The following is a 23,187-nucleotide window of genomic DNA, read 5'->3' as shown; positions in this document are numbered from 1 at the left end:
CTCTTCTTTTTGGCTTTGCAATTTTCCCCATCTGTGATCCCTGGGTGATCAAATTGGTTTTCAGTGTGCTTACCAGCTTTGCAATTTGTGCACTGTCTATGATTGAGGGCAGAGAATCATTTGCCCATGTCTTAGCTTGCAATTGAGTTAGGTGGGGCCCTTCAGTCCTTCTCAGATCAAAATACTGTTAAAAATTAGTTGATGTACATGTCTAACATTCAACATTTTGTGTCATTTTAGATTAAAAATAAATGAAAGCTAAGAGTGGTGAAAAAGTTCACAAGTAACTGGAGAAAGAGAAAATGGTGGTAGAAAGTGCCATCAAGTACCAGGAAATTTAACGATAACTCAATATTGGGTTTTCAAGGCAACACACAAACAGCAGTGGTTTGCCTCTGTGTAGCAACCCTTAAGTTTTTGGTGGTCTAACCGAGGCTAGCCCATTCTTATCTTCACAGATCTGACCAGATCAGGTTAGCTTGGACCATCCACATATTGCGATATAATTGAGCAGCATGTTCCCAACGATGAATCAGAAAAAGTGAGGGCCTCTGGGAAGTGTAATCCTTGGCCATCCAGGAGGATTCAGATTCCAGCTCCTCCTGGAGGGCCAAGGATAACCCTTGCTGCAGAAAGCCATACTCAACTCGGCTTCCCATGGTGTGCTTCTCCCTGGAGGTAGTGAAAAGGGGGAAAAGGCAGGGGAAAGCCATAACCTCCCCCACAAGTTGTGCTTCTCCCTACCAGGACTAGATCCCTGTGGTAGACTTTGTAGAACTTCCTTGCCTGGGAACATGGGACAAACTCTCTCAAGTTGCAGCTGAGATGGAAGAGCCCCTTTGCAAAATTAGGGAAGCTTGTGTGTGTGTAGGGGGCAGATTTGAGAAAAAAGAGCCTGTTTGCAAAGTTAGGGGGGCCTGTGGGGGGGGGGGATCTGAGAAAGGAGTACCTGTTTGCAAAGTTAGGGGAGCCTGTCTGCATGTATGTGGGAAGAATCTGAATAATTAGGCTAGGTTTTTTCCTTAAATAATTAGGCTAGGTTTCATCATCTGTTGTAAATTGTGGGGCCAAACAGGGAGGAAAGGCAGGAAGGGTTGACCGGCCCCCTCAGTGGGCACTGTTAACCTACCAAATATTTTCAAGAGCTCATTGTATTTGTTCATACAGTGAGCTTTACTAATAATCAGAATCATACTCTGTCAGCCTAGTCTACCTCACACTATGATTGCCAACCTCCAGATAATTCCTACAACTAATCTCCAGGTGACAAAGATCAGTTTCCCCTGGAGAAAATGGTCACTTTGAAAGGCGGTTTCTATAGCATTATACCCCACTGAAGTCTCTGTCCTCCACAAACCCCTCTCCTCAGGCTCCATCCCAAAATCTCCAGGTATTCCCTCACTCAGAGCTGGCAACATTACCTCACACAGTAGTTGTGATGATGAAAATGGAACAGAAAAGAATTATTCGAGCTGCTTTGAGTTCTCTCATTGTGGAGAAATACAAGTATAATTGAAGTAAAGAAACAAATCAGCTGCTGCCTGTTGATCCATCCATCTTCCTATCCTCTGACATTACAGGATCTGCTGGTCTACTGTGGGGCCAAGCAGGAATCTTGGGGTTTCCCACTGATTGGTTATAGAGGGTTTCCCATGCCTGCTCTATGATGTTGGGGTAGTTAAATAGAAAACCAGTAACAGGCGAGATGTAAAAGCACAGTGCAAAGCAACAAGATTGGCCGATCTTGTTGCTTTGCACTGTAGTTAAATAGGCCTGACCTTTGGACTGTTGTTCAGGTCATAACTAGTTCAGCAGAGATAGGGCGGGCTGACCATGATAGGTAGGGAAGATGGGAAACACACCAGGATATCTTCAGTTATGAAGGGTAAGTCCAGAACAGTACGTCATTGGGTGTGCCATGGGTGCAGCTGAAAAGGAGGGCCCTTGTTGCTCAGCAAAATCTTTCTGAACCTGGCAGTGACCATTTAGTACATCAGGAGAAAGGACTGAGGCTGGACACATCTAGGCACATTGAGTGCATGTGATAATAAACAAGGCCACTGGAAGACACAGGCTAAGTTTGCAGTTAGGGTGGGTCTGCCCAACAAAAGCAGCCATTGCCAGGCTGCTTAGTACAGCTTGTCTATTTAAACGCATTAGCTACTTAATTATATGATTAGCATAGCTACCTACGTAAATAAACTAGTTAAAGCCAATGCTGCTGTCTCGTGATTTCATTGGAGGTGGCTGAGCCAAGATGGAGAAAGCAATTTTTTAAAAAAACTAATGTATTTTCCAGTTTCCCCACTAAGAAGATCTGGCAGTGCTTTATGGGTTACATGGCATCAGAGAAAGCAAAATAGTATTTAATTGAAATCTGTTCAATGCATAAAAACATCTTGGTAATAGGACCATTGTAACTTATCACAGAGCATTGAAGAACTTGATAGCTGTGCTGGTTTGCTGTTTGTCTCAGCCTCACCATAACCAATACACAGATAATACAGGCTGCAACAAAATCTCCTGCAAATGAGATCAGGGACAAAGCACCTCTCCATGTGAACATTTCAAATTAAACCCAAATAAGAAACCCTCCACATCTTGGCTCTCTGCTAATTGAAAATAAAACAGTTAAGCTAAGTAGACTGTGTGATCTACCAGAAGGATTTTATGGCCCAGATGTCCCAAAATGTGTTTTGAATTACCTCTTGCTCATTGTAAACAGTTAAATCATCATTGTAAGATTTTGTATATTTATGAGGCAGCATATTAGAACTCTTTTTACCTCCTGAAGAACATCCAGAGCTTACATTTGTTTTGTCAACAAGCAGTTTGATAAAAGTACTAAGGCTTTTGTTAAATTAAATGCTGACTATTCATATCTTAAACTTAATGGAACTTATTCTCTGGTAAATGTGAACAGCATTTCAGCTCCAGCAGTTTAATATAAATACATTTTGGATCACTATACTGCTATAGGTAGCCATGCCTAAAAGTGCCACAGGAAAGTTCTATGAGAAAATATTTATCCTATTTTCAAAGGTTTCTAGGTCTTATCCAAAGAATGCTGCATCCATATGATTCTACTCAAAGGAGAGAACTATGATGTATAGTGGTTAGATCTGGAAGACTCAGATTTGAATCCCCAGTCTGTAATGGAAGCTTGATGGGTAACACACAAGGTTGTCATGAGGATAAAATAGAGGAAAGGAAAACCATTTAAGTCACTTTGGGTGGGGCATAAATGAAGTAAATGATACATAAAGTGTGTGTATTGACTTTTTTCTCAGCATAGGGACAAGTGAACAAATCCTACAGAGTTATATTAACTGCTACAGCTATATAGTTAACATTATATTCACTTTGCATTAGAAATATAACCCAAGCTCTGTAAAAGCGAAATCTGCAATCTATAAATATTAGGTTAGTAAAGGAAACCTGAGTATTTTGTCATATTCCTATTGTGACAGAAGGCACTACGCAGAGCACTGAAGCATCTCTAGACTACTGTAAATTTACCCAGCTAATCTTTGGTTATTGAGGTTTCAGCAAGCACTGTCTACATGCTACATCTTCCTAGCTATAAATGCTACAAACTTCAGGAAGTTGAATTATCTGCACAGTACCATGTTCTGTACGGCTTCTGGGGTTTTCACAGAATATTAAAACACACACAGCCTTGGCTGCTGTTGTCATTTTTTAAACTGGGAAATATAATTAGTTTATTACCTTTTATCTAGCCCACTATCTTTTTTTAAAAGGAAAAAAATCTACCTCATTTATGAATTTTTCAAATAAGGAAAAATAAAAATCTTTTTTAAAATGCTAACTTTCCTTGCCAATTGGCCCTACTAATGTTCAGAGATGCAGAAACCTTCAGTTTTAAAACATTTCTTCTATCTGCAATGGCAAAAATTCACTAAAGAATCCCATTCTTGTATTTAAAATGTTATGAGCAAAAGGTTGAAGCGGAGAATCGCCACTGTATGTAGAGCGTGGGAGAAGACAGAACCAATTTGTTCTCAGAGTCATAACTGGCTTCCTTGGGACAGATTCATTCCCAGAGGTTATTTCCTATTTTGGAAAAGGCAAAATTGAATATTAACCAATGAAAATCAGCCTTCATAGGGGAAAGTTACCTAAGGACATTTGGCTACATGAATCAAAAGGACCTTTGTTTCACTTACTAGCTTCCTTCATACTGGTAGCATTTTCAAATGTTAGCATAAAATTAAAGAGATTTTGTGAACAGGATGTTCCAGGCCTTAGAAATTAAGAGGTAAATTTAAAAATAAATTTAAAAATAAAAGCTAAGTTCATAGTGTCTAAAATACAGTTATAAAAATTCATAATCCATTGGGCAAGAACTTAGTAAAGCTTTGGGCAAAGAGGTTTCAGCCCTGTTTTCTGTAGAAACAAAATGCAGTTTCTATGTTGAATACATTTTGGGGGCTGTCCCGGGAATAATTTGCAAAATAGTCTCCCTTCATTCCTTGTCAGCAGAGCATTAGATGAACACACAAGATATTCGATGAACAAATAAAGAAAAGAAACATTAAAAAGTCCGGAGACACACACACAAAATTGAGCTAAACCCAAATGCCTTTGATGTATCATTTACATGAGGATACAGAGTCCAAGGTAAATATTGTTAACCTGTTACTTTAGAGAAAGCACTTCAGATATTCTCAGCAGGCATCAAAGAAACAATGGAACTAAAAAGGCAATCCACAAAAGTATGTTCCAGTGCTTTAATGTTAAGATGAATTGGGAGATGTTTCTTAATAGCAGTTTTGGGGAGCAGTTTCTATTAGCTGTGACAAATTAATAAGACAGATAACTGTATTGTGTCTGGTACTCTGGGCGAAATTTCTGCATTATCACACTATAATATAGTTTCACTAGCTGGATCCTGTGATCTGTCACTGGAAGAAGGTTATAATCAGTTATCTTTCCAACCTCCACCCCTCCCAGCAACCATTTCTGACCCCAGGAAGTTTACACCCAAAGTCACAGGGCCATTGTGGCATAGTGGTTACGAGTGGTAGACTCTAGTCTGGAGAACAGAGTTTGATTCCCCACTCCTACACATGAGCAGAGGACTCTACTCTGGTGAACCAGATTTGTTTTCACACTTTTGCACATGAAGCCTGCTGGATGACCTTGGGCTAGTCACAGTGCTCTAAGAACTCTCTCAGCCCTATCTACTCTTAAGGTGTCTGTTGTAGGGACTATTTTCTTAATAGGTGGCCAACCCCCCCCCTCCCCCAGGTGGGCCTGGTGATCTCCTAGAATTACAACAGATCTCCAAAGTACAGACATAGTTTTCCCAGAGAAAATGGCTGCTTTGGAGAGTGGACGCTATAGTATATTCTGATAGTATTGTATATTCTGATGACATCACTCCCCACCCTACCTTCCCAAAGCACCAGGAACTTTCCAACCCATCTCTAGCAACTAACAACCATGAGAGTGAAGAGGCTTCAGTAGGGTGGGGCAAAATCACTCCCTCACCTTTTCTGTGAACACAGTTTTGGTGATAAAACAAGCAGAAGAGAATGATTTCACCTCCTTCTCTCCCAACCTGTGTACCAATTACTCCAGGCAAATTTCACAGTCCCGGGAATACATTTTCCCGAGTTGGAAACCATTAAAGGGAAAGGAACAATCCAAAGTCAACTTTGTGCAGACTATCAGGGCTCTTACAGTCGATTCAACCTCTTTTTTGCATCCAGACTAACAGCAATAAATACCTGAATTAGGCACAACTGACATTCTTCAAGCATTGAGTTGCAACTTCTCTGGCATTTGGTTATTTTCTCTGCATCACAGACAGGATTTCAGGCTTATTAGTGGGCTCTGCCTTTTCAAAAAAACCTTTTTATTGGCACAAGTTAAATACTATACTTAGAGAACAAACTATTAAAGATTGTGTCAAATATATTAAACTTGGTATTAATATACATAGTTTTAAAAGCTCATAAAACAGTGTCTGGATTGGGACGTATAATCATCCTTCGTCTTATGACTGACACTAAAATTTACAGCGAAAGTGACATCTGAGTCCTAGTCAGACATCAAAAACTGCAAAAGGTGGATGTTGCTTAAGTTTTCCTTGGTACTGATTGTAAATCTTATTAATCTGTTCTTTAATTCATCATAAAAGAGAATGTGCCTCACTGAGTCAGGAGTTTTGTCTCTACATATGCAATCTCTTTCTGAATACAAAATTCGTTGGAATCTGCCAGATAGGACAAATGAGGGGAATGCATTGGCTCTAGCTTGCATGAAAGCGTTACAGAGACAAGATGTGTCCAAAGTAGAGAGATACTTCAAGTTAAGTCTATCACTTGTCAAAAGGCCGAGGACTTGGGGGGGACAGATTTTTGGTTCAGCTGCATGCAATATTTGTTCCTTGTGATCTTTTAGCCTTTGCTTAACTATTCTCAGGGTGTAGTTCATATGTGAGAAAGCCAAATCAAGATCTAATCCTATATGTTTGATCTTAAGTCATTTTCTGAGATCAAACATATACAATAGTTCTTCTTTTTAAATAATGTTTTATTGTTTTAACATATATTATACAGACCAGAAGAAGGAAAAAGTAATAGAAAATAGTTAAAACTGTAACATAGAAGATATCTACCCACCATTATATTAAGTACATACCCCTGTTTTCCCGAAAATAAGACATCCCCTGAAAATAAGACGTAGTAGAGGTTTTGCTGAAGTACTAAATATAAAGCATCCCCCGAAAGTAAGACATAGCAAAGTTTTTGTTTGGAAGCATGCCCGTCGAACAGAGCATGCAGTGGAAAAATAAGACATCCCCTGAAAATAAGAAATAGTGCATCTTTGGAAGCAAAAATTAATATAAGACACTGTCGGGGAAATGGGGTATTACATAATGGATCCCAATGTAACATTTTTGGAAGGTGGATATCTTCTAGCATGTATGTTATTAAGCTGGGGGTGATGGTTTTGAAATATATTTTCAACGAATATTTGACCATAACTAGTCAAGCTCTTGTATCAAGTAGTTGCTACCTGGTTTCAGCACAGACTGGCATATAGCTAATACAATCAAACTTTGCTTTAAATAATATGTATTAGTTTTAAGATTATTTGTATGCATGTTGAATGTATTGTTGTTCACTGCCCCAAACCTAACACCATTAGGAAAGGATGGGATAGAAATCAAAATAAATAAATAAATAACCCTTGAGTTTTCCTACTGAATGCCAACCCCATAGTTGCTATAACACAGAAAATCCAAATATATGCAGCAAACATGTCCCAGAGCTGATACTAGCCAAGGTTCCAAATTATGTACTCACCGCATGTTTTCAGACAGATGATTTCCTTTCAAGTGTTACAGAAATGTAAAAGACCCAGAATTTTCTAGAACACATTTTAAAAACCCACTTAATTCATAACCACTACGGCCAGTAAGAACCAGAAGTACAGTCTAATGAAAGCTTAGGTTAACTTTTTTTTCATAGTTGAGCTGCTTTGACAGACAATCATTTTGTTGTGTTCTAAAAGTCAACAATATACCCACAGATGATTCCAACCAGGCCATGGGGCTACTAGATGGTGCCTGATGCTGATCTTGCTCCAAGAAAAGTTACTCGATTCTCATTTCAGAAATGGGCATCTCAAAGGTGTTGTCAAGATACATGCATGAGGACTGTAATGTACTTTGGCGCATTGAAAGTATTATGTAGGTGACAACAGCAATAATAGTAAAAGCAGTAGCTTCTATTTTTATTGTCTTCTGGCCAGATGGCTAACAGTTTTGATACAAATAGTTGTCCAAAATTGTTAGCCTTGTAAGCTTCATCTCACACTATGTAGTCCTGAGTTGAACAACAAAAATTTAGAGTGTTCTTAGCCTTGGTTACAGAAATATATATACACAGAGACATATATATCAGTAGCATAACTTTTTAGAGGGGAGAACAAGAACAGAGCAGACACACAAAACAAAGGTGACAAATCCCTTTTGACTGTAGGAAATCAATTTGCCATCTTCTGTGGAAGTTATTCAAGTGAGTGATAACTCAGCTGAATAAATAACATACATGAAATAAATGAAAATAAGTGACATTCTTGGCCAAATCAGGTTTTAAAATTAAATCTTTAAGTTCTTTATTTCAAAAACATGGTTTAACACGTGCCATGTGCTTCAATATAACTAGCAAAAATTATGTTGCAAGTTCAAATATAATTGTTGTAATTTTAGACAATATTTAATTCAACTATATTATGCTCACTAAAATTCTGTTTCTCCATATGGTCTATAATACTTCATATCCATGAGGTTTTGATAGATTCAACTTCTTTAGGTATGTTATTGAAACCTGGGAAATCTGGAAACTGCTTATTTGTTCTGCATCAAAACTCAAATGGGAAACCTTCATCTCCATTTTTATGATTTTTTTTTAGTTACAGCAGCTTTTTATAGGGCTATTTGAAACTTACTTGCAAACTTTGATGAGCTCAGCTAAACTTGATGTTCTGAAACAGTTCAAAAGGAAAGTCAATACTCAAGTGCCTAAGATGACTTTTACAAACACCCATGGACAGTGTTGTTTCACATCACTATCGGCAATGAGTGGAGACTGACATTGGAGAATTGCAGATGCCCAATTCTGGGTTCAACTTTCAACCTATTTGTTTGGAACAAAAAGACTACATTAAGGCAAGTCTGAATGATAACTACTCTGTCCATTTCGACAGTTACAAAAGATGACATCAGAGAAGAAGAATTTGCCCTTATACTCCCTATGCCTCCTGCAACGAAACTCAAAGGGGCTTACAAACTCCTTTTCCCTTCCCCTCTCCACAAAAAACACCTTGTGGGGTAGGTGGGGCTGTGGGAATTCCAATTAACTGTGACTAGTCCAAGGTCACCCAACAGTAATGTAGGAGCAGAGAAACAAATCTGGCTCACCAGATAAGATTCCACTGCTCATGTGGAGGAGTGGGGAATCAAACCTAGTTGTCCTGATCAGAGTCCATCTCCAGATAAGAGTTCACCTTAAGCACTACACCATGCTGGCTCTCAAGAGAGAGTTCTTGGCAAGCATAAGTTTCAGCTTTAGGTCTGAGATACTACCGCAAGCATGCACTAGAAACCTATTCTCTACAGTGGTACACCCAGGGGGGCTAGAACCCTGGGCCCCACTTGAGAGTGTCATTGCCAGGCTGCCCCTCTTGGGCTCAGGTGAGGTGGGGACATGTTGTCAGTACTCTTCACCCAAAAAATCCTGGCTGGCTGGGCTCACAACAGCAAGTCAAGAGGGGAGCAATGCATAATGTCAATGCGTTATAATAGGGAGACCAAGCAGGTGACAACAGGACAAACAAGTGGCCTCAACCAAAGGCCTGGTGGAACATCTCTGTCTTACAAAGTCCTGCAGAACTGCCCAGCATAGTAAGGAGTCTGAGCCTGCCACAGATAGTTAAAAGGGTGAAGGCACCTGCCGCAGTCATATTTATAATAGCCAGAACTTAAGGTGACCAGATGGTCACCTTTCTGAACTGGGACGGGCGGTCACGCCAGAGATTATTATATCCGTGATGCGACATGGCCATGGCGCTTTCCCCGGGCTTCCACCCTTCACCAGGGCGTGGAAATGGGAGCTTCCTACTGCACGCGGTGCTCCTATGCGGCCACACGCCGCGAGTGAGGCTGCCGCAGACGTGTTTCTGCACCCCGGTGAAGGCAGTGCCGCAGCCTTCCCAAAAAAAAAAAAAACAAAATCGGGACACTGGAAATAACCCGCGGGACGTGGGACAAATTGTTTGAAGGTGGGACTGTCCCGCCAAAAGCGGGACATCTGGTCAGCCTACCAGAACTACAGAGTCCTTTTAGTCATGTGAAATCCCCAAATTTGGCTGTACAGTTGAGATTTTTACACTGTGTTTAGTTCATCAGTATCTTAACAAATGTCCATCCTGCGTTCCATGCAACGTTCCATGCAACAGTTATGTGTGACTTGCATGTCTCTGACAGAAATGCTTGGTGAAGTTGGCACAAAGATGTGAGGGGGGGAAAGCAGCAGTGTACCAATATTTTTCAGCCATAAAAATACCCAAATCAAGGAAAAACACATTTTTAAATGTACAACAGATGAGACTGTGATCATTCTTACCCCAACCATGTTTACAAGTTTTGATAAAAAAAATGGCACCTATTTTTGTATTAGTCCCATACAAATGGTACAGAAATGGCATGTAGCATAAAATATGGGATGCCTTCAAAACGAAATAGGCAGGATAAATAGGCTTCCTGACCATGAATGAAAATTAAAAGAAATCAAATGATTATTCGTTCAAGCCTTTTGGAATGTGTTAACTGGAAAAACCACTGCTATGAACAAACACTCTGAAACCCTAAGCAATTCATCCTAAGGGGTACTAATGAATATCAGCAATGTCTGATTTATACTTTGAGGCTATTATCACAAGCCTTATGTAGGAGTGACAATGCATTTACTTCACTGAACAGTACTTCTAAGCTGGGAAAAAAACCTTAATTCATTTCATTCCTCCTCGGCTGTTCAATATCTCTTGCTGCAGTCCATGCCTAATCTCTTTTAAAGCTTGGGAGATAAAATCTTGTATGAATGTGGGGTTGCTCCTGTACAGATGAAAAGAGATCTTCCCTCCCAAGACAGACACAGGAAGCACCTTTTTTTTACCTATGCAGGAGCAGTCGCACATTCACATGAGTTCTTATCTCCAGAACATCAACCATAGATACTGAAGAGCCAAGAAGGAACTAAATGAATTCAGTATGAAAATTATGTAGTACTTTACAGAACGTAATATACCATAACTGTAGCAGATTAGCTGTTACAGCCATGTTTCTTCAGAAAATTTCCTCTATAGCTAGGTAAGACCAAAACTTATTTTGAGATACTCTTAATGCTTGTGCTAAAAGCACATTATATTACATAATAAAGTGCTGTGTGTGTGTGTGCGCGCGTGTGCATGTGTGTGCATGCACTGCCAAGTCACAGTTGACTTATGGTGACCCCATAGGGTTTTCAAGGCAAGATGTTTGGAGGTGATTTTCCATTAGCTGATTGCTTGATCCTTCATGTCTTCCTCTATGGTTCCAGCTGAGACCCCAGAGCTGGCAAAAGCCTCAGATGTACACAGGGCAGGGAGTTAACCACATCTTGTTCCTCTTCCCTTCTTCTCAAGTCATTCCTCATTGACCTGGAAAAAAGCTGGAGCCCCCACCCTTGGCTGCCTTTGGGCCCATTATATGGGTCAAGCCTAATTATATGCATATCCAACAAGCTTCCTTGACATCCCACACCAGTTTCCCATTTGTCTGATATTCTGGCTGTTCTGGCACAGTTGTGGTTGCCACTGGCAGCTTTTTAAAGGAGAGCTATGCATTGCCTGGACTGAAGTTCAGGGCCAGCTTCAGCACCTGGCTAAGTCTGGGAGAAAGTCTAGCCTCAGACAAGTTTGTAGGTAACAAATGTTACAAATATGCTCTCACTAGCACGCAGCCTTATATGTAATAATCCAGCATTCTCAACTGGATTAGTAAAATCAGTGACAAGACTGATTTGGCCAAGACTACTATGAGACTGACAAGTCTTCACTGGCCAAATAGGTCATGTTTCTGGGCAAATTTCTCAGTATGTCATACTGGGGGGAAAGCTTACTCTGTGCTTGCACATCAAAGTCACTGAATAACATAGAAAAATAGAGTCAGTCTGCAAGTTATTTTTGGCTACATTTGCAGAATAATATACAAGCCAAGATATTGTAGAAGGCTTTCACGGCAAGAATCAACTGGCTGTTATGGGTTTTCTGGGCTGTGTGGGATTACTCCTAAACAGATGAAAAGAGAAACAAGCCAAGAGTTCGGGATTTTAGCTGCAACAATTTTCATGATGACCAAAGCGGCAAGACATCTACCCAGATTGCAGAATTTACTGTGATATAAATTAGCATTCTTTTGGCTCACCTAATTTGTCTACTCTTAGGGTTGCCAACACTGGGTTGGAAAACTCCTGGAGTTTTGGCAGGGTTTAGAGTGGGAGGAACCTAAGATCATAGAGCTGACAATCCCCTCTAATGTTCTGAGTCAAGACAAAACAGAGGAGGTCAAAGGAGTTAGAAAGGCATACAAGCAAGATCGCTGATTAAGATAATGAATGAAAGAGCTAATGATCTTGGTGTACAATTTGCCAACACCTACAGAGAACACATAATCTCAACTAAGCATGAACTCTGAGATAAAACCATTCAGCAATTCAACACTTCATTTAGCAGGACTAATGCAACAAATGCACCTGCAGCGATGTCTGTTTTTAGCAGGATTAACCATTTTACGACAGTCAAGGGAATATACCTGATCAAAAGGCAACAACGCAATAGGATATGTGGCTGGCACAACACATACACACACATCATTCAGAAAACATTCAGAAAATAGAAACCAGCCTGAAGTACATTTTTACCATCTCCTGCCTTCAGATAACTCATCAATTTAGGCTGGTTGGGAATCATAACAGCGGACTTCTCTGTAGTACTAAGACAGGTCTGCAAGTCCTTTCTCATAAGACACAGAACAACATTTCATGCTTTTCTGTGTAGTAAACAAGCACACTCTTATTCAGACTGGCATGATACAGGACATTGTTATTTCTCTCATTATGTGCATATACAATGTAATGCTACAGGCACTATTTTTCTTATGTGTATGTGCTACATAATGTTATAGGAACCGTTACATTATTTATGAGCTGTATTTCTGTGTGAGTGTTATCTTAGCTACTTAGCCATAATTGCATGGAGTTGCTAATAAATCAGAAAAAACTTCCCATTCAGGAACCTGTAATATGGCACTGAATTTAGAGCAGAATGGTATTTTGGTGATATTATGCCCTTCCCTATTTGATAGATATTATAATCTTCTCTTGCACTTGAGCAATGGCTTACAGAACAAGTCACGACCAAGCCTGTGCTGGTAAATGGTAAAAGTAACTCATTTTACAGGCCTTTTAGTTCCAATGAATTAAGGTTTGCCAGCATTTGAGGATTTACAAGCTCCACTTGTTTGATCAGTTCCGCAAGTAAGGTCCTTGATCTGGTGTTTACACTGAAAGATCCCTGCTGCTTGGCAACTTTATCCCAGTTGAAACTACAGACTTCATTGTTATGATTTCATAAGCATTCTTCACTGGTATTTTATATATAATCATAATCTTCGGACTGAGACCATAAACAGAATGTTTCCTTTCAAAAGTTCCTTTTTTTAAATCCTGAAAATTTAAAATGGGATGTTACAATGGATGTTGAAATTCTATTCTGTTAGTAACAGCCAACTTGGCTAAATCTGAAAATACTTAAATCCAATGATTGGACTTGTGAATGAGCAAGATAGATCTTTATACAAACCTGAAAAATGGACCTGGAAGTGGACCTGGCCCATGGTTGTCACCACACAACTGGGCCATAGCTTTCCTGCAGGTGGAAGCTTAAGACAGAGGAGCAGATAAAGCTGAAGACAACAAGGGGACAGATGAAGATAGGTTGGCTATTGAGTTGAAAGAAGATAGGGTTGTCAGCTCCAGATTAGGAAATTCCTAGTGATTTGAGGGTGGTTGCCAAGCCTAGCAACCAGCAGCAGCTTTGGAGGTGGACAAATGGGGGGTGAAGTGCCATGTGCACCATGATATCACTTCCAGGTGGAAATCTGGAAGAGATGTAAAGTAGCTTTAGAAACTGCCAGGAACTCTATGGGAGAACTGTAGAATTTCTGGTGATTCTAGAGGGTGAGGGCGATCTGGCTGCAACATCTGTCACCTCATTGATTGCCAGGGCTGATTCAGCTGATCTGACTGGCTAGCCAGGTGTCCCCTCCCTCCCTCACTGCTCCATGTGCATCCCTCCCGAAGCTGCACACTCACTGGAAGAGGATGACCATCCCAGAGAGAAGGAGCAATACAGAGGTGACACTGCAGAGCACAAAGTGCCAATGAATTTTTAAAAAACATTCTCCTGCCGCTGCTTAGAGTAGGGGCAGGCAACAAAGACTGTAGGTGGGAGGCCACCCTGTACAGTGAGGCCTGGCAGCTCTCTCATATATCAATTGTGACATTAAATGTAAATCTGTGAAAACATTAAATAGAAGAAAAACAATACTACTTCATTATCAGCACAAAATAAAAGCCAATGAAGTTGACAGGCTTAGGACATGTGCAACTCTGTTTGATGCTAAAATTCCACAGAAATCCAAACATCCTCATGACTAGGTTAACATGTGTCTTATTTTCTTACTTTTGATCAACAGCGTGACAAGCTTGTTATAAATGCTTCCGCTCTCAACCACTTCAACGCTGTTGATTTCCCCACAGCTTGAATATAATCATTTTTATATTAAATTTCTGCCAGTTTCCATGGAAGGCAAATATTTTTAAAAGCACTGATACTTCACACAGTTCTACACATGAAAACCACAGTCTTTTCTAACGTTCACCTTGAAATCTGGGAAACAAATTAATGATTTGAATACTTTTTGTCATTGCTCTTAGAAAGTCATTGTGTTGTTAACCCTTTTGACAGACTACACTTACTAAATATGAATATCTCTAAAGTGCTATAAAAAGAGACTATCTGTTTCTAAACCAATGTCCTAAAATGGGAGTAGACAGATGCCTAATGACGTGTTTTCATTAGCTTGCTATGATCCCATGTGAATATCTCTTGGAACAATCCTAAGTATTAGTAAGTTCCTTTTGTTCAAGGGGCTTTCTCCCAGGATAGTGTCATTAGAATTGCAGTGCACATCTCTGAAAATATTCCTTTGGATAGTGGTATTTAGAAAGATCTGTTACCTTCCCCCAAAATAATAAAAGCAAAGTTGAATACAAACAGGAAAAAAAATCACGTATGCTGAGACATATCTTCTAAACACAACACAAAAACCAGTTACTATCTTCAAAGTTCTAACCATATAAGGATGAAGTCTACCAAAACTTTTACAACTGATGAGATCAATGGGATCCGTGGGAGCAGAGACTGGTCATCTATTGCCCAAGGCTATTTTATAGAGTTGCTTTCTGTTCTCTATTAGTTTTTTTTATATATTTAAATACTTTTGAGAAGTGGTATAACAGTAAAACAAATAATGAAATTTACACCATTCATTCATACAGATAACAGAACTGGGGAAACAACATTACTAGAAACTTCTATATATTCTCTCTCCAAAAGGAAACTTTGGCAAAAGCAGGGATGTAGCCCAAAATCTCTCTTAACCATGAGAAAAAAAATCCAGTAATTTCTGGGGAAACACTGTTACATTCTATCCCTAAGTGTAATCTCCAAGAAAGCATTAAAATTGAGTCCACATAGCAACATCTGAGTTTGTGTGCATGTACACGGACATATGAAATAATGATGACTGCACAGTAAGGTTAGATTCTAAGCAACTGGTATCGTTGCTGCTAGCTATACCTAAGTTGTGCTTTCTCTTCTTCACTCTTCCAGATTTGGCATGGCCAGAGACAAACATGAGATTACTCTCGGCCCTTAGCCTCAGACTTTGTGCCTTGACTGAGTTGGATCACTGGATTCAAGACCAGCTCAATTTATAATTGATTGCTTTATGTTTGTTTTATTTATACCGTATTTTTTCTGCTGGGCTTTCCTATTAATGTAAGTAGCTTTGAGTTTTATTGGGGGAAAAGCATAAAATAAATATGCTATTCAAGTTAGGGGGAAAAATCAAAATTACAACCAACCTGTGAATGAAAAATCTTCATTGGTTTCCACTGTTCACCATTCATAAGATAAGGAATTACTATGTCATAGTGCTGTTTCTTATTCTTCAAAATCCGTTTTCTATAGAATTCCAGTTTACTATTTGCATCTTCTCCTAGGGTTGAAATTTTAAAAAAATAATATTATTAAAAGCAAAGAAAACACAATGTAGAACAATATTAACCAAAATAAACTGAAACTGTAATGAGATCATGACTTCCATTTAAACCAATGGGAAGCATTTAAAGGGGAGGCAATACCTAGGTAAAGGCATTCATACAGTATCTCTTTTTCTATTGGTCCCGCTTCCGGGATACAGCAACAATGACAGCATATGGAAGAGAATAAGAAGACTGACTTGAAAGGAAGGGACAGATAATGAAAAATGCTTCTTCACATTGTTCTAAGACAGTGCTTCCTGGACTGTGATTCAGGTACCACTTGGGTCTAGATAATCCCACTGTGTTTCAGTACTCACTAGATAACACCATTTTTGTGTATTTCGCAGGCATGCTAAAACTTTATCTGGGGTATACCTCTTCAAAATTACAGCACAAAGTTATGTGTTCGCATGAATACTGAGCTCTCTACACATTGAAAAATTTATATCTGAGATAGGACTCCTGAACAAGCCTTTTACTAATATCCACAGGTCTACATGCATGGACTTTTGTTTTTCCATTGAGGACATTTGAGTCATGGGACATGACTGATACAGTCTGAACTGATACAGCTTAGGCACAGGTTTACAGTACAGAGTCCTCATGTATGTTGGGAACCAATGTGTCTCAAATGTAAGCTGCCAAGTTTTGTTCTTCCCAGATGCACACTGCCTGTTTTCTGTTGCTATCAGAGCATTCAGGGAAAAGCAACTGTAGCCCCCACACACTCGGGCCACTGTTTTTGTATCCTCAAGATGCTCCATGGAGCTGCTATTAGCAGTCTTATAAAAATCATATTCCTTACATGGCTAAACAAACGTTTTACAATGGTACCAGTAACTGTTCTATGGGGCATGCTGAGGATATGAAAATGGAAAGGAGGGGTATAGCCACTGTTCCTTGCCTGCTGCAAGGTTGCAAACAGAAACAGTTGCAAACAGAAAATAACCAGTGGGAACCTGGGAGGCACAGACCTCCCATTGCAAATGTAGTACAAAGTTCTCAAGTTGCTTCCCAGGAAACATGAAGATTTAGACTGAGTGTCAATCAACGCATCACGTTCTATTACTGACATACCCCCAACATATCGATGAATAGGAACTGCCATCTATGTTTTCCTGTCTTGCAAAGTCCTATGTTCTGTGCGTACATCCAATAAATAAGCTCACATTACTGGCGCATCCATATTTACATTGCACAAGGGGTTTAATAATATTAATCCAGATTTTTTTTCATCCCCCTCATAATACTGCTTAAATCTAATATCCTTCTCTGAGCAGAAACTTACAGCTGTGCTCCATTTAACAAGCAGAATGTTGTTCAACAACAGATTTAATTCTCAATTATCTCAGTGGTTTCAAAGTCTTACCCAGATCATGCAAGTTGCTAAGTATTTAAGATTCCCTAGGTGTCCAAGATGCACATCAGTGAAACAATCATCTCAAAGAGAGAAGACATAAACCCTAACTGAGCTCATTCTGAGTGTACTGCAGATTCAGATTACTTTGATTAATACTGGAGTACCGACAAAGCCAGTCCAAGACAACATTTCCAAGCAAGTGGTATCTTTAATCCCAATTTAATAATTACACTAATGAGATTCTATTCACCAGAGGAATAGTTACTGAGTGTAAGAGGTCAGGAAACAGAATTTCTGTGGGTCCCCAGTTATTGAGATTAGCCATGGTCCAACCACATCACTTTTTGATCATACTGATTTTTAATAGGACAATTAGACATGTGCTGGATAGTTTCCCATTGAACGGGTTCTAGATTTGTGGCTGGATTGGAGTGACATTTCAACTACGAATGTCAATGTTTTATACGGTAATCAACTGTTAACATCTTTCCAGATTTTACACAGTACAGCCTAGTACTGTTTTTCTCAGAAGTAAATTCCACTGAGCCCATTGGGACTTACTCCCAAGTAAGTGCACATAAGATTGCAATCAGTCAATTACATAAAAACAATACTAAGAGTCAGCTTTGGAGCTTATGAAATATTATGCTTTTTATTCACACTATTAAATTGAATCCAGTTGTTTAGAGTGAACTCTTTTTGGAATTTTCATCTCCAAAATTTGATTGAATATGTCATTTTAAATCATGCGGGGGATACGCCAAGTTCTTTGCATCCACTTTTCACAATATTTTTTAAAGAAATTCTTTTCAATACCTTGCAACAGCATTCTACAAATCCACTTGCCCACTAGCCAGTGATGAGCATGCTTTGTTCTCCTGACAACTTCGAAATAGCAATAGGACCACATGCATCCACAGATGATGACAGGAAAGGCAAAGAACTGCAGGATGGTTGACATGGCAAAACAGATGGAGCCAGGTAAAGTCTGGATGTTCAGCACAACTTGGCTGTTTATGTGATTTTTAACATGCTTTTCCCCATCCAACTACTACAAGATCCAATTAATATAGACATTACCATGTAATTAATGGTAGTATAGTAGTAATATTGGACTTTACAGATGGACAGTAGAACACAATTCTTGTAATCAAACCCTGCTGAATTTTTGTGGACCCTGTCAAGTAATAACGTTTAATCCAAATTAAATCCAATATTTTCCCTACTAATTACATTTGCCAGAAGAATTATACTACAAGGCTCTTCTTAAGCACCTAATCCATATAATCAAATCTGGGCAGTATCATGATATCAAGTTCTCTCATACTACCCTATTATTCTTATTGAATTAACAAATAATCACAGCTATCCTAAACATTTATCTCTGAATTTAAGGGATCATGTGATATATGAAACCATAACTTTATTTCAAGATAAAGATCTGGAGGAACCGGGTTTGATTCCCAGCTCTGCCGATTGAGTTGTGGAGGCTTATCTGGGGAATTCAAATTAGCCTGTACACTCCAGCTGGGTGACCTTCGGCTAGTCACAGCTTTTCAGAGCTCTCTCAGCCCCACCCACCTCATAGGAGAAGGGCAAGAAGATTATAAGCCCCTTTGAGTCTCCTACAGGAGAGAAAGGGGGGATATAAATCCAAACTCTTCTTCTTCTTCATAAAAGGGAAAAAATAGTGGAGAGCTACCTTAGCTAAGGGGCTTGGCTGAGTTGGACCAAGATGACAGCACTCTATGCCAGCACTCTAGTGCCCACGGAGTGGGGGGGGATGCCTTGGGCAGAGCTGTGGCAGAGGCATAGCTGGGCCATGGAGGGAGCATTTTGGGGGCGTTCCAGGGTGGGGCGGGGTGGGCGGTGCTGCAGCAGGGGCACAGGGTGTGCAAGTGCCCCCGGCGCAGTTTCCCCTCGCTCCACCTCTGCTCTATGCTAAACATGTCTTCAGCCAGAGTACGAACGTTAACTGATTCATTGTTACAGCTGCTTGCTGAATACTTCTTTGTTAGACTAACCACAGAAATAGTTGCCTGATTTTTTAAATCAAGAATGAATGTTTAGGTTGTAGTTGCCAATACTGGTCTATACAAAAAATTCCAGCACAGCAGCAATATAATACCCTGCTACTGAGAAAATTCTAAATATTACAAAATAATAAGCACACTTCCAAGTGCTCCCAGAACTCATAATCAGGTAGCCATTACCTACATAAATCAGAAGGGAAGAAGGAAGGGAGAAAAGGTATTTTATTTATTTTATTTATTTACTTACTTATTTTTTAGACTTGTATACCGCCCAACCCCAAAGGGCTCTGGGCGGTGAACAACACAAGATTCAGTATAAAAGCATAAAACAGATATAATTCAAGCACTAAATACATAAGTTAAAAACAGCAAATCTTACATAATACAACAGTGTAATGCAATGATGCCCGCTAAATCCCCCTTAAACCCTCCCAGAAGGGGAGAGAAGAAAAGGGTGGGTCCTACAGTTGGTGATGTGTGTGGGGGGGGGACTCAAGGAGACAGAATAGGATAGGATTGCCCTCCCAGGGACACTTACGTTGGTGGAGAAGCAAATCTGCTGGCAGGCAACTGCCACGGTCCTCGGGACTGCCGGGTGCAGCACAGAGTGCTGCGTCAGTACCCCGCACCACTACTAGCCTTTCCAGCACAGCAATGGAGTTTTGGAAGTGTGGTCAGGGGGGAGTGATGTTAGTCCACCCCAGCTTTGCTTCCAGATGTGCCATGGTGCTGACCTATGCCAAGGGTGGAATAGGGCCATGGAGCCCTATGGAGGGCCTAATGGCAGTGGGGGAAGTCACTTTTATTTCTTGCCTCCTCACACCACTGAAAAGCCCTCTGGAGGGCCATGTGGCGGCTGCACCATCTCAGCCTGCCTGGGAATCTGGATTGGGCTGCCCATAAATGTAAAATTGTTTTACAAAATTCCTAGATAGTGACAAAATTCAGTACATCAGGCTGGTTAGTGAGCCAAATAAAACTAAACAGCCCAAGTTGAAACAGCATTGCTGCAAATCTGGTAGAATTCCATCTTTCTCATTCTTTCAGCTTCACTTCTTGCTGAATTCAACTAACACAGTCCAATTAGCTTTGCAGAGGCATTTGACTTGGTGCTTTTATATGCTCATAAAACTATTAAAAAGGTATAATAGGAATTTTTGTTCAATCAGTACCTAATCATTTTAAAATCTGTATTAAGAAGATATTTATTTATAATTTTTTAATTACTAGAGTCTTGTGTCCAGAATTTCTAATGTTTTTACCAATGAGTTGCAGGAAGTGTTATTATACACTTGAAACAAAGAAATCAATATCACCATGCATTTGTTATAGATAGTGCTGGAAGACTCAAGAAATACTCTACTACATTTCAAATATCCACAGGAGGTCCCTTCATCAGTCTCCTAACACAAATAATTCTGACCATAATATGCTGAGAGCAGATGTTGCTTCACACTAAGGACTCAGAGGCCACAATAGGGGCTCTAGATTATTCAAACAGTCTGCCCAGCCACGCACCAAGTACATCCACTGAACCACCAAAGGAAAATGTTCATGTAACTGTACTGAGCATCTTACCTCTACAGTTTACTTGTAACACAATCACATGATTTCTTAATCAAGGAAAGGAATTTCTGCAGCAGCATTTCCCTTTCTGAAACCTACTGATCCTACAAAAAACTGCAGATATAAAAGCTCCCATTCTATATAACTTATGGAAACAAGGCCCATTATACAATGCTGTTAAATGAATAGTTCAACTCTTATGGAGCTGCAAAACAGAACCAGGTTATTGAAGGCTTTTCAGGAAAAGTCAGAAAATGGTTTATATTATCAGAAGCATTATAAAAAATACAACAATATTTGCATGTAGTTTTTAACAGCATTTGGCATCAGACGTTGCTTTTCTAGAAGCACAGGATTTGATCCAGATAACCATGCACAGCAAATCTCTCTTTATATTTTCATTCACATTTTTCATCTGCCTCCCCTGCCCCCAACAATAGAAAGCCCTGGTTCATCAGCAAGTGCTTCTTTGAAAATGCAACACAAAAGCCTATGGATATATAAATGTCCAGTCATAATAGATAGTGACATGCATGCAATAATTTCTATAGCAAATATCACAGTCACTTGGAGCAGCTTCCATGAGCATAAGCAGAAACTGGGTTTGTATGTAGACAGTGGCAAAACTATGCATGGTTATGGGGACTTATAAGAGCCACTATAATCTGCAAGTCATGGTTACTTTATGCAGAAAATCTGCATGCACCATGGCAAGACACCGATGGAACTTATGTGTGTGCACTGCTCATCCATCACCTTAGACCCTCATGCTTTAAAGTGCTAAGACAAGGGTTGAAGACTATGTGTGTGCAGACTATGTGTGTGCCGTCACTAGTTCTCAGATGTATTGCAAATATGTTTCTAACTCAACATGGATTCTACAGCTTTTATAAGCAGTAGAGATATGTGAAGTCATAACATGTACAGTAATGTTATCACACCATTCAAATATTTATCAACAGACCTCCTACCATCACTGTGCTACAAAATCATTGCAATCAGCTGAATCCACAAATGGGACAAGTCTCTTTGTGTACCCTTGTACCAGCCATTCAGACATGCCAAAGCTATCAAGACTGGCAGAAGCCTATGCCACCCACACAGCCATAATGAAAGAATGGATCTTGCCAAGCAATTAGAGCAGCCAGCTTTGGCCTCCTTGTCAAGCAACATATCCAGTTTTAGCAGTACAGTCACATTCCTGTTTGAACACCAGAAGGATTGGGCCTTGTGTGGCAAAATGATATATAACCCATACTGTACACATTTTCAGAAATAGAAAGTTAACTAGACTGAAAAATAAAAATAAAGAATCCACCAGTTAAATAGGTCATCCTGACAGTGAAACTTTCAGGAATAACCCTAAAAAGTAAACTAAAAAGCAAATGCTAACGGGACATTTGAGAGCACTGGTATTTATATGAGTCAGGGAAGTGTGCCAGTACAAAATAAAGATCGTGAAGCTGAACTGCATAAAGAGATACAGACAGAGGAAGGTGTGTCAGCTGGACAGAGACATAAAGTCAGATAATAAAAATTCATGACAGCTCAATATAAAGGAGAATACAGATAGATGCTCAGGAAGAGGGTATGAAAGAGCCTACACATTTCAAGCTAGGTAGTACATTGAATGCTAATTATGTCCTATATATTTGAGATACAAAAGATCAGATGCCAGTAACCTGAAAAAATGTGAAAGAACGAAGAGTAAAGAATGGCAAGATTATGAAAGAACTAATTAGAATAAAATTGAAAAAGTGTTGGAGATTACCAAATAAAAAATAACCACAGCAACAAAAAATTGAAAGATATTAAGCAAGAATAATCCAGTACAGACAAACCCAGCAATTTAAAGGTTTTTGTACCAACACCTCAACACCAATAACAATGTTGAAAACAAAAAAACAGAGGAAAAATACAACAAAAGTTTTGGAAAGATCAGAAGGATTACAAAAAGAAGGCACAGTGGATTAAAGGTTTTGAGAAAGGTGTTGGCAAAAAACAAATGAAAGAACTGGAAATAACAACTAATATGATAAAAAATTGAGTCAAGAAAGTGAAAAACTGGACATAATTAACTGCATCACGTGGACATAATTAACTGCATGGCTTCTGGCTCAAATACCTGATCAGTTTGCATCCAACAATGACCAAGCAGTTCAGTGAAACCATGGAAAATAATGAAACTGGTGAATGGCTAACAACTGGAAAGACATTCCTTGATTCAGAAAGATCCAGTCAAAAGGACAACAGAAAGATCCAGTCA

General features: G+C 39.5%; 1 protein-coding gene across 2 annotated transcripts in view; it reads right to left on the bottom strand.

Moving 5' to 3' along the window:
* Nucleotides 1-23,187, bottom strand: part of ADAM12 (ADAM metallopeptidase domain 12) — a 327,649-nt gene that overhangs the window by 267,397 nt on the left and 37,065 nt on the right. For both annotated transcript variants that reach the window (XM_048505732.1, XM_048505733.1), the window contains exon 2: nucleotides 15,783-15,916. In XM_048505732.1, coding sequence (XP_048361689.1) covers nucleotides 15,783-15,916 — 134 coding nt within the window. The remainder of the gene's footprint in view (nucleotides 1-15,782; nucleotides 15,917-23,187) is intronic.

The sequence above is a fragment of the Sphaerodactylus townsendi genome, linkage group LG08, assembly GCF_021028975.2.
Source record: "Sphaerodactylus townsendi isolate TG3544 linkage group LG08, MPM_Stown_v2.3, whole genome shotgun sequence".
Lineage (NCBI taxonomy): Eukaryota > Metazoa > Chordata > Lepidosauria > Squamata > Sphaerodactylidae > Sphaerodactylus > Sphaerodactylus townsendi.
Note: the sequence above shows the minus strand (reverse complement) of the source record. Positions and strands in the feature narration are given on the sequence as shown.